Genomic DNA, 13,182 nt, shown 5'->3' with positions numbered 1-13,182 from the left:
AGCAGTCGCTCCACTTCCTCGGAGCTAAAGCTCTGGTTACTGTTCAGGGGGATGTGGCCCTGTATTGTGAGAAGCATTTCTCACCTCGTTCCTTCCCTTGCTGTGTGTCTGTTGCTGCAGCTTCCAGGCTCTGGGCAGACTTGCTTTGAAGACGAACAAATCCTTTATTACATGCCTGGAGATGTGGAGATTGGCTTCTTTATGCCCTTCTCCTTACCTGAAATGAGCAAAGTAACAGGGGCAGCGCGGTTTCAGAGTCCTCCTAAAAAGCCTTGTAGGGAGTTTGAGTAAGTGTCTCTCTGTCTGCCTGTGCTCATTTTCACTGTGAGGATGCAGGAAAAGTCCTCATTGCTCAGTCTGAGTCGGGGCGCTCCCCCCTCTCCCTGTCTCTTACTGTCTGTATCTTCTTGGCAGCTTTCATTCTGTCTCCTTAACGTCAGAGTTGAAGAAAGAAAACCCCTCTCCCCTCCTTTCCCTTCCCATTCCCCATCAAACAGGCCGTGCCCAGGCTTCTCCCTCCCTACCAGGCTCAGTCTCTTGTCTCCCTCCCTTCCCGGCCATCCTGACCTCATGTAAATAGTGAAGGGTTAATGGCCCGAGGCAGCAGAAGTGCTTGGGCTCCCTCTCTCTCCCCTCCCCCCCCCCCCTTTCTATCCTAGGACAGAGTCATTGCTGAGTGTGCAGATCCTGAGCAAGGGGAAATCTGCCCCATTCCCAGGAAGGGAAGCTGTGTCTCCTCCCCAGCTTTGCCTATCTGGCAACAAGAGAGCAGCCCTTGTTAGGAAGCCGTGGGACCCCTTCTTCAGGAAATTTAGGGTTGGGGACAATTCTACTCCCCCCACCTCATTTATGAGTGGGAATTATGATCTTATGTTTCTTCCTTCCTGTGGGTAAGTGAATTTATCATTAGTTTTTCTTCGTTTGGGATGAAGGATTGTTGTCACGAACGTCAGCGTGTCCCAGCTTAGGGAATCTCAAAGGCACTGAGTACGTTGGGACTGATGGAGCCTGGAACTGAGGGCTGGGAAATTTGACTTTATTTGGGAAAGACAGAATGGTGCAGAATGGAGCGGGAGCAAGTTCTCAGACTAGCAAATGGCTTTAGGAAATGCCTGTTCCCTCTCAGTGATGTCTGGAGAATTCTGTTTTCTCCAAGGGGTGTGAGAGGGGCTGCTTTTAATTTCTCAGGCTAACTCTTCCTTAACTGCATGAACCCGGGACAGGTGGGCGTGTTTACTTTCTGGGATTTTGACAAGACATTCCAACCTTCCTGCTGCTGCCTGGGTCTTACTTTTATGTATTGCCATATCAACCCTCTTTGCAAATCCCTCCTTTACATGGCAGGATCTCAGTATATAGCAATGCAACAATCACATGTAACCTTTTGTAAGTCTGCGCTGCAGCAAAAAAATTCAGGTTCCTCCACCAATTTCTGGCTCATTTTCCTCTGTCACATCAGGGGAGAAACCGATCGGCTATTTACTCTGTCCTCTACTTGTTGAAGACGCACCATGAGTTTCACTGAATGGTTCTTTAGCAAATAAGAATTCTTTTCTGAAACTTGTTGTAGCCTTGTGTCATTATTTAATCCCTCTGGATTCTTTTTTATTTATACTTTTCTTTGTAGTTACAAATAGAAATCCTCTATGAATCAATATTCATAAATTATAAATATTTTGTAACAATTGTGTATATTTTTGTCTAAGAAACAAGGCCATTAAATGGTATGAATTATTGGTTATTTTTTTTAATGCTTTAGTATGCTTCTTTTTATTCTATTTGTAGTTCATCATCTAGGAAAAGTGGGAAGTTTGACCTAAAGGGAGAAGTTTCACCAGCCATTTTGAAACATTAAATAACAATCCTGTTCTAAATCAAACGCCCTTTTAAGTTTTGTGAATTATTTGGTTTTTACCTTGAGAACTGCCTCCCATGCAGAAGGCAAGGCCTCTATATTGATGCAAATTGAATATGAGTGAGTATAATGTCACAGCACCTTATTTCTTCCTTCCATTATACTCTAAAGCTTCTAGAGTCAACAGCTATCCATGTCTTCTTGTGGAATGAGTGAATGGCTCAAGCAAACAGAGTTACCTGAGGACAGAAAGCCAATAGTCCTCACATTTTCAGAAATTACAAAAAGAAAAGCATATTGGAACAATGTGTATGGATAGAGGCTAGTGTGAATTCAAATGGAAGGAGTTAAACAGCTATTGCAGTGCTTAGTTTTGACTAAGTGATGGGAAGGTCCTTCTTCTGAAGTGAATTCTATGTGAAGGTTGTTTTAATGTTTTCTAACCTTTACCATTAATTCACTAGAGTTTTTGAAAAGAATTACCAGCAATACTTCACGCCTAAATTCACTCTACGTGAGATTAACAGGAATCCCAATCTGCTGCCCAACATTTCCGTGGGATACCGTATGTACAACTGCTATTCCAGTGAAGAAAGGTCCTTGGAGACATACCTGTGGTGGCTGTCTGGAACAAATCAGTTCATCCCTAATTACAACTGCAGAGAGCGAGGAAAGGTTGTGGCTGTCATTGGAGGAGCCTCGTCAGCTCTCTCTATTGAGATGGGGACCCTGCTTGACCTCTACCATTTACCCCAGGTGAATGAAAAGGAACCTAATACATTCTCTGTTCCATACAGCATAGTATCCACCGCAGTAGTGTTGGTGGCAGATGTAGTCGGGGCAGCAGCAGTCAAATAAAATGCATGTATGTATACCATTTAAATTTTTAAAGGCTTTCCATATGCATTTCTTTTGATCTTCACAACAAACTCATAATGAAGATATTCTTGTAACTCCCATTTATAGTGGAGGCTCCTGTGACTGAGAAAAGTTAAATTGTTATCATGCAGCTAATGATTAACTGGGATACTAATTAATCTAGGTTTTTTAAAGATCAGTTTAACTCTAGTGACTGAACAAAGCCACTGTTTTCATCCTCAGGGAAAATGAACAACTCTTAGAACATTAAACCCATTGCAAGCCAAGAAGCCATTTAGTTTTCAACCCAAGAAAGGATCTGAAAGCAAAACTGGTTGTACTTTCCCATTATACAAATAAGTTCAATAATGATTGGAGAAGTTGAAGTGTTTACTCACCACTGCACAATTCACTGGTGGAAGAGAATTGTACCATTCTTGACTTGAAGTTGAATGATCTTTCAGGCTTTTACATCTCATTCTAGCAGCGTCATTTTTCATAATCACTTAGTCCCTTCCTATTAGTCCAGAATTTATTGAGAGAAGAATTATTTATAAAAGGAAACTGAGCACGAGCACTGATGTATGAGGTGCTTGTTTGGGGGAGCCCTGGGAAGGCTGTCCACACAGCTGCCCTAAAAACTCCATAAGAACATTTACACATATACCAGAGTTTGAGAACATTTCTGACATTGTTCTCAAAGTGGAAACTAACAATTAATGGGCACAGAAGGAAAGCAGAAACATACGGTGCAAGGAGCGATGTTTCAGAAAGCACCTCAAATTTTCAAAACTGCAAAGAGAGCTCTCTGAACACTTCAGTTTCATCCGGCTGCTTAGTGAACTTTGTCACTGATCCGTCGGAAGAGTGACTGCTTTGTGTGTTCAGATGCAAGAAGAAAATTAGGGATGATTTCATGGAAGAAAAACAATGAAAATTTAGATGGTTTCATTTAAAGGAAATGGGGGTCAGTTTGGAATATGGAACTATGCATATAAAAGGGTGAAGGACTGGAAGCCTCTCTCCATTTATATCCACATTTCTTATTTTAAAGATTGATTGAACCTAAGATTATTTAACTACAATTTAACATTATTTAACTATAATTTGTTTCATATTCAATATTTCAGAGAAAAAGGAATTGGGAACTTTATCCTGTCACTAACATTGAAATTATAAATAGTCCTGACTATATACTTAGAAAATAGTAAAAACAAAAACTTACAAGCTCAAAGAGCATAGGAATTAACTCTAGATGTCCTTGTGGAAACATGACTGAACTTTCTAATTGAGGGAATCATGAGAAAGGGTACATCTAGCATCTTTGTTGCCAGATAATATAATAGCAGGATGTCTGGTCTAGAGAAGAGGTAACCTGTTCCACCTGGGATTATTTTTCCTTGATCCTGATCAGAGAAAACATGGCAGGATAAGTTGAATAAGTCTCCTTTGCCAAAGGGGTAGATTCTTTCCTACTGTGATATGTGGGTATATATCTGACACTCCGATTTGAAACAATATTTCTCATAGATGATTTGAATTTTTATCAGCCCTCTAATGAAGTCCATGAATATCTGGTTTTTTGTCAATGAGATAAATGTTCTCCCCAAAGATTGTGATAATGATAAACAAATTTCGGGGCAGACGTTCTGATGTCTCTCAGAGTGAAACAATACACTTCAAGAGATAAATGGAGAGATTTTCAGAGAGAAATTGTCATCTATGATAAACTTGAGAATAAAATCTAAAACTTTCTTCTAACAATAAATATGCCCATTTCAGCAAGTGTATTTTACTTTAGTTCCCTCAGCAGTAGCATGCACCTGCTCATCCATATTTTTTTTTTCCTCATCCAGATTACTTATGGTCCATTTGATCCCAGTCTTGCTGACAAAGTCCAGTTTCCTTCCCTCTATCAGGTGGCCCACAAATCTTCTTCTCTTCATCGAGGTATTGTCCGCTTACTGGTCTATTTTCAGTGGAACTGGATAGGTTTGATTGTCTTTGATGATATGAGAGGTGAGGAATTCCTCAGGGCAATGAGAGAGGAAATGAAAAAGAATACAGTTTGTACGTCCTTCACAGAGAAGATCCTTCTCAGTGACAAAAAAAAAGGGGCGATTTCTGAGGCCTTCAAGTCCAGGATTCTTACTTCAGAAGTCAAAGTCATTGTCATCCATCCTGACACAGATTCATTTACATTCGTGGGAAAGCCATTGGCTTTTTTATTCCGAACTAAGAAGGTGTGGATTCTCACCTCTCATTCAGACATTACAATGAGACCTCTGTACTATTTTGGTTTCATGTTCCCTACTACTCTCTTCTTTTCACACTTGACTACTCCAGTCCCTGGGTTTGAGAGTTTTATGAGGGAGCTTATACCTCCTTTTATCCTAAAGGATATTCTTCTTAAAGCATATAGGCCATCACCTTTGAAATGCTCAGATCAACCAGATATCCCAAAGCAAGATTTATATTTACCAAATGCCTCCATGAAATATTTACCTTTTTACCGTGTGGACATGACAACATCTACCTTGAGTTACAACATCTACAATGCTTTATATGCTGTGGCGTGGGCTCTCCATGAAATACTGATGAAAAGGTCTGAGAAAAGATCCTTGGGAAATGAAGAATCTGTATTGCCTCATCCATGGCAGGTAATATGGAAAGTGTGGTGCCTTTTTAGTGATGATGTTTTGAGTATGTATTTTAGCAAGAAGTGGGACATGGGAGACATTGAAGACTTTTCAATTTCTAAAATTATTCTGATTGTATATTTCTCAATGATTTTATTGTTGGTTTTCAATGTTTGTCAAATTGCATATAAAGTTAAAAATAAATTTCCTTCCTAGAGTCTTAGAGGTCTAAATGATGTTAGGTTTCATATTTCTTATTCAGCTCTGTATTTTTTAATTATAAATATTTGAAGGACCTTTATTTCATTAGGAACCCAATTTTTTCCTGAAGGACTGAACTGAAGTTTTCATGGTAGGTGATCCTTACTTGTAAGCCAGATCTTTTTTTCTCCAAATTGGCCTATTCTAAGCACTCTGGTTTTTCTTTAAGAAGGTGAGGAGTCTTTTGTCATTCTAACTGTGGCTCCAATGTACACATTTGTTTCTTTCTGCATGCTTGCACTATTTTCTCCTTCACCTCAGGGGCATAGAATTGGGCTAAAATATCCCTGGTGACTTCCTCTGTCAATCTTTTTCAGTAGATGATCTATGGCTTCTTTCATACTTTCATACACAATTTTACCTTCATATTCCAGAATGCAGAAGAAATTTACTTGATACTTTCTTGAAAGATAGAATCCATGTTCTTTTTGATTGTAGAACTCGTGTAGTCTCATAATGTTTTTTTTAATAAATATTTTATTTTATTTTATTTTATTTAATAATAGCTTTATATTGACAGAATCCATGCCAGGGTAATTTTTTTTTTTACATTATCCCTTGCACTCGTTTCTGTTCCAATTTTTCCCCTCCCTCCCTCCACCCCCTCCCCTAGATGGCAAGCAGTCCTATATATGTTAGATATGTTGCAGTATATCCTAGATACAATATATGTTTGCAGAACCGAAGAGTTCTCTTGCTGCACAGAGAGAATTGGATTCAGAAGGTATAAATAACCTGGGAAGAAAAACAAAAATGCAGATAGTTCACATTCGTTTCCCAGTGTTCTTTCCTTGGGGCGTACCTGCTTCTGTCCATCATTTATCAATTGAAACTCAGTTAGGTCTCTTTGTCAAAGAAATCTACTTCCATCAGAATACATCCTCATACAATATTGTTGTCGAAGTGTATAATGATCTCCTGGTTCTACTCATTTCACTTAGCATCAGTTCATGTAAGTCTCTCCAAGCCTCTCTGTATTCATCCTGCTGGTCATTTCTTACAGAACAATAATATTCCATAACATTCATATACCACAATTTACCCAGTCATTCTCCAATTGATGGGCATCCATTCAATTTCCAGTTTCTAGCCACTACAAACAGGGCTGCCACAAACATTTTGCCACATACAGGTCCCTTTCCCTTCTTTAGTATTTCTTTGGGGTATAAGCCCAATAGAAACACTGCTGGATCAAAGGGTATGTATAATTTGATAACTTTTGGGGCATAATTCCAGATTGCTCTCCAGAATGGTTGGATTCGTTCACAACTTCACCAACAATGCATCAGTGTCCCAGTTTTCCGGCATCCCTTCCAACATTCATCATTTTTCCTGTCATCTTAGCCAATCTGACAGGTGTGTAGTGGTATCTCAGAGTTGTCTTAATTTGCATTTCTCTGATCAATAATGATTTGGAACACTCTTTCATATGAGTGGTAATAGTTTCAATTTCATCATCTGAAAATTGTCTGTTCATATCCTTTGACCATTTATCAATTGGAGAATGGCTTGATTTCTTATAAATTTGAGTCAGTTCTCTATATATTTTAGAAATAAGGCCTTTATCAGAACCTTTAACTGTGAAGATGTTTTCCCAGTTTGTTGCTTCCCTTCTAATCTTGTTTGCATTAGTTTTGTTTGTACAAAGGCTTTTTAATTTGATGTAATCAACATTTTCTATTTTGTGAACAGTAATGGTCTCTAGTTCATCTTTGGTCACAAATTTCTTTCTCCTCCACAAGTCTGAGAGATAAACTATCCTATGTTCCTCTAATTTATTTATAATCTCGTTCTTTATGCCTAGGTCGTGGACCCATTTGATCTTGGTATATGGTGTTAAGTGTGGGGCCATGCCTAATTTCTGCCATACTAATTTTGAGTTGTCCCAGCGGTTTTTATCAAATAATGGATTCTTATCCCAAAAGTTAGGAACTTTGGGTTTGTCAAACACTAAATTGCTATAGTTGACTGTTCTGTCTTGTGAACCTAACCTTTTCCACTGATCAACTAATCTATTTCTTAGCCAATACCAAATGGTTTTAGTGACTGCTGCTTTATAATATAATTTTAGATCAGGTACAGCTAGGCCACCTTCATTTGATTTTTTTTTTCATTAATTCCCTTGAGATTCTTGACTTTTTATTGTTCCATATGAATTTTGTTGTTATTTTTTCTAGATCATTAAAATATTTTCTTGGAAATCTGATTGGTATAGCACTAAATAAATAGATTAGTTTAGGGAGTATTGTCATCTTTATTATATTCGCTCGGCCTATCCAAGAGCACTTAATATTTTTCCAATTATTTAAGTCTGACTTTATTTGTGTGGAAACTTTTTTGTAATTTTGCTCATATAATTCCAGACTTTCCTTTGGTAGATAGATTCCCAAATATTTTATACTATCACCATTAATTCTGAATGGAATTTCTCTTTGTATCTCTTGCTGTTGGATTTTGTTGGTGATGTATAAAAATGCTGAGGATTTATGGGGATTTATTTTGTAGCCAGCTACTTTGCTAAAATTATGAATTATTTCTAATAGCTTTTTAGTAGAATCTCTGGGGTTCTCTAGGTATACCATCATATCATCTGCAAAGAGTGATAGTTTGGTTTCCTCATTGCCTACTCTAATTCCTTTAATATCTTTCTCGGCTCTTATTGCAGAGGCTAGTGTTTCTAATATGATATTGAATAATAATGGTGATAGTGGGCAACCTTGCTTCACTCCAGATCTTAGTGGGAAAGGTTCCAGTTTTTCCCCATTGCATATGATGCTTACTGATGGTTTTGAATATATGCTCCTGACTATTTTAAGGAAAAGTCCATTTATTCCTATGTTATCAAATGTTTTTATTAGGAATGGATGTTGGATTTTATCAAATGCTTTTTCTGCATCTATTGAGATGATCATATGGTTTTTGTTTGTTTGGTTATTGATATAGTCAATTATGCTAATAGTTTTCCTAATATTGAACCAGTCCTGCATTCCTGGAATAAATCCTACTTGGTCATAGTGTATTATCCTGGGGATGATTTTCTGTAATCTTTTTGCTAATATTTTATTTAAGATTTTAGCATCAATAGTCATTAGGGAGATTGGTCTATAATTTTATTTCTCTGTTTTCAGCCTACCTGGTTTAGTTTTCAGTACCATGTGTGTGTCATAAAAGGAGTTTGGTAGGACTCCTTCAATCCCTATTTTTTCAAATAGTTTATTTAGCATTGGAGTTAATTGTTCTTTAAATGTTTGGTAGAATTCACATGTAAATCCATCTGGTCCTGGGGATTTTTTCTTAGGGAGTTGATTGATAGTTTGTTCTCTTTCTTTTTCTGAGATGGGACTGTTTAGGATATTTACTTCTTCCTCTGTTAGTTTGGACAAGCTATATTTTTGGAGGTATTCTTCTATTTCATTTAAGTTGTCGAATTTATTGGCATAAAGTTGGGCAAAGTAACTCCTAATTATTGCTCTAATTTCCTCTTTGTTAGTGGCGAGTTCTCCCTTTTCATTTTTAAGACTAACCATTTGATTTTCCTCTTTCCTTTTTAAAATCAGATTTACTAAAGGTTTGTCTATTTTGTTGGTTTTTTCATAGAACCAACTCTTAGTTTTATTAATTAATTCAATAGTTTTTTTACTTTCAATTTTATTGATCTCTCCTTTTATTTTAAGAATTTCAAGTTTAGTGTTTGACTGGGGGTTTTTAATTTGTTCCTTTTCTAGCATTTTTAGTTGCAAACCCAATTCATTGACCTTCTCTTTCTCTATTTTATACAAATAGGCCTCTAGAGATATGAAATTTCCCCTTATTACTGCTTTGGCTGCATCCCATACATTTTGGTATGATGTCTCATTATTATCGTTTTCTTGGGTGAAGTTATTAATTATGTCTATGATTTGCTGTTTCACCCAATCATTCTTTAGTATGAGATTATTTAGTTTCCAATTATTTTTTGGTCTACTTCCCCCTGGTTTTTTGTTGAATGTAATTTTCATTGCATCGTGGTCTGAAAAGGATGCATTTACTATTTCTGCCTTACTGCATTTGAGTTTGAGGTTTTTATGTCCTAATCTATGTCAATTTTTGTATAGGTTCCATGAACTGCTGAAAAGAAAGTGTATCCCTTTCTGTCTCCATTACATTTTCTCCAGAGATCTATCATATCTAACTTTTCTAGTATTCTATTTACCTCTTTGACTTCTTTCTTATTTATTTTGTGGTTTGATTTATCTAATTCTGAGAGTGCAAGGTTGAGATCTCCCACTATTATAGTTTTGCTGTCTATTTCTTCTTGCAGCTCTCTTAATTTCTCTTTTAAGAATTTAGATGCTACACCCCTTGGTGCATATATGTTTAATATAGATAGTGCTTCATTATCTATGCTACCCTTTAGCAAGATATAGTGCCCTTCCTTATCTCTTTTATTTAGATCAATTTTTGCTTTAGCTTGATCTGAGATCAGGATGGCTACCTCTACTTTTTTGACTTCACCTGAAGCGTAGTAGATTTCGCTCCAACCTTTTACCTTTACTCTGCATGTATCTCTCCACTTCAGGTGTGTTTCCTGTAAACAACATATTGTAGGATTCTGGCTTTTAATCCATTCTGCTAACCGCTTCCTCTTTATGGGGGAGTTTACCCTGTTCACATTTATGGTTAAAATGACCACTTCGGTATTACTTGCCATCTTGTTAACCCCAGTTTATGCTTTTCTCCCTTCTTTCCCCCTTACCCTCCTTGCCAGTATTAAGCTTGTGAGCACCACTTGCTTCTCACACCCCTCCCTTTTTAGTATCCCTCCCCCCGCCTTAGAGTTCCTCCCCCTATGTTATCCCTTTCCCTCCCAGTTTCCATATTCCCTTCCACTTAGCTTATTCCTTCCCTTTTCACTTTTCCCTTCTCACTTTTCAATGAGGTGGGAGAAGTTTCACCATAGATTGAATATGTCTAAAATTTTTCTCTTAAAGCCAATTCTGATGGCAGTAAGATACCCGCTTTATTCATCCCCCTCCATTCTTTCTCTCAGATATAATAGGTTTCCTTTGCCTCTTCATGAGATGTAGTACCCCCACTTTACCCTTTTTCTGCTACAATGTCCTCTCCACATCTAATTTCTAGTTCAAGGTATTACACATCTTTATAGCCGAAATATAGTTCCCAAGATTAATCTTTACCTTTTTAGATTTCTCTTGAGTTCTATATTTGTAGATCAAACTTTTTGGCTTTTTCATCAAAAATAGATGAAATTCGCTTACTTCATTGAACGTCCATCTTCTTCCCTGGAAAAAGATGCTCGTTCTGGCTGGGTAAGTTATTTTTGGTTGCATACCAAGTTCCTTAGCCTTTCGGAATATCATATTCCAGGTCCTTCGATCCTTTAATGTGGATGCTGCTAGATCCTGGGTGATCCTTATTGTGGCTCCTCGATACTTGAATTGGGTTTTTCTAGCCGCTTGCAGTATTTTTTCCTTCGTCTGAGGGTTCTGGCATTTGGCCACTATATTTCTTGGTGTTTTGATTTTAGGATCCCTTTCAGTAGGTGATCGATGAATTCTTTCAATATCTATTTTACCCTCTGTTTCTATGACTTCTGGGCAGTTCTCTTTGATAATTTCCTGGAAAATAGTGTCCAAGCTATTTTTTTCATCATGCTTTTCTGGGAGTCCAATGATTCTCAGATTGTCTCTCCTGGATCTGTTTTCCAGGTCTGTTGTTTTCCCCAGAAGGTATTTCACATTCTGTTACATCGTTTTATTTTTTTGGATTTGCTTGACTGATTCTTCTTGTCTCCTCAAGTCATTCAATTCCATTTGTTCGAACCTGATTTTCAATGAAGTATTTTCTTCACTCACTTTTTAAAAATTTTTTTCTAATTGTCCAATTGTGTTCTTTTGTTCTATGGAATTTTTTTCCATTTCGCCAATTTTATTTTTTAGAGAGCTATTTTCTGTTTCCAGTTCACTAATCCTATTTTTCAAGGATTTTATTTCTTTATCCACTGTCTTTAAATGAGAGGGATGACCTCTCCAGACTCTCTTGCCAAGCGTCCCTCTCCTTTTCCCATTTTTCTTCTAGCTCTCTTGTGAGAGCCTTTTATATTTCTTGTATGAGGTTCATCTGTGCTGAGGAACAGATGATCTCCTCCTTTGGGGATTCACCTGGAGACAGTCTGTTTTTAGTCTCCTCAGGATTTAGAGTCTGCTCTCTAGCCATATAGAAGCTATCAAGGATTAAAGTCCTCTTCAATTTTTGCTCATTTTGTCAAAGAATCAAAGACAAACTAGCAAAGAAAAAAAAAGAAAAAAACCCTTAAATGGAGTCTGCTTTTTTGGGGGGGAGGGGCTGGGTGGTGTTACCGAGCGTCCTCTACAGACTGTAGGGGCAGCAGCGAGGTACTAGGAGGACTGTGCTGCGCCTGCGCTCTGAGACTCCGAGAGTGTGCTGAGACACTGTGGGGGAGGGGTGGCCAGGTCCCAAGAGACTCCAGCTATTTGGGGTTGTATTATTCACCCCCCGGTGTTTTTAGCTTCTCTGCTGGGCTGCTGACTTACTGCCAGGCAAAGTATCCAGTCCTGTAGCAAAGCTCTCCCCGCAGAGATGGCTGCGATCACACCCCACCCCCTCTCCGCTCTGCTCGGCTCTGAACTTCCTTCCATACTCTTGCTGCTGCTGCTTCCCGCCACCTGCACCCAATCTAAAACCTTCCCCGCCCTCAAGCAAAAACAGACCTTTCCTGGTGAATCTCAAGGATGGCTTCTCTTGGTAACTATTTGTGGGGTTTTTTTCAGTCAAGCATTAATTCAGAGGCTTGTAATGAAATGGATAGTGAGAGAAAACGCGGAACTTACACAGCTATGTGCCTCCTCTCTGCGATCTTGGCCCGAAGTCTCGTCTCATAACGTTAAATGTGCTCTCTTCTATCTGTTTTCCAGGGCAGCATTTTCCATTGTGATATTGCATATTATTTTCCATTCTTTTTCCTTGTGGCTATTTTTTTTTTTTGCAAAGTGTCATTACTTTCTGTCTTCTTAGCTCTAATTTTGAAGGAAATAGTCTCCTCAATGGGCCTCTATATTTACTGCTCAATTTGTCCAATTCTGATTTTTAAGGCATTTTTCTCCTCTATGTCTTTTTCTGCTTCCTTTTATATCTCTCTTCATATGTTTTTCTCTATCTCCCTTTTGAAAATTTTGAAATTTCATTTTGAACTCTTCTGTGGGTTTAGACCAATTCTTACTTAGGTTGCAGATTTTGGATAAAGGAATTTTGACTGTGTTATTTTCTTCTTAGTGTGCATTTTTCATCTTCCTGTTCAACACAGTAATTTTCTGTGATCAGAACTATTTTCTGTTGTTTCCCAGTTTCCCCAGGCTGTTATTTGACTTTACCTGTTTATTAGAGTAATGCCCTCTTTCCAGGATGAAGGGGCCAAAATCCCAAGCTTCAGGAATTTTATACAGCTCTTTTCAGGGATTCTTCTAGGGACGTGGAAGTTTCATTTCTTCCAAGGTTGACTGATCTTAGAAGAAATGCGTTTATTAAAGTCCTGGCCTCTATTATCTTCTG

General features: G+C 38.0%; 1 protein-coding gene across 1 annotated transcript in view; it reads left to right on the top strand.

Moving 5' to 3' along the window:
- Nucleotides 1-171: 171 nt before the first annotated feature.
- LOC127549029 (vomeronasal type-2 receptor 26-like) overlaps nt 172-13,182 on the top strand; it is a 22,903-nt gene continuing 9,892 nt past the window's right edge. The window contains exons 1-2 of the mRNA XM_051976772.1: nt 172-287; nt 2,320-2,611. Of these exons, the coding sequence (XP_051832732.1) occupies nt 172-287; nt 2,320-2,611 (408 nt within the window). The remainder of the gene's footprint in view (nt 288-2,319; nt 2,612-13,182) is intronic.

This window comes from Antechinus flavipes, chromosome 1 (assembly GCF_016432865.1).
Source record: "Antechinus flavipes isolate AdamAnt ecotype Samford, QLD, Australia chromosome 1, AdamAnt_v2, whole genome shotgun sequence".
Classification (NCBI taxonomy): Eukaryota; Metazoa; Chordata; class Mammalia; order Dasyuromorphia; family Dasyuridae; genus Antechinus; species Antechinus flavipes.
This window is presented reverse-complemented; position numbering and strand designations above follow the sequence as displayed.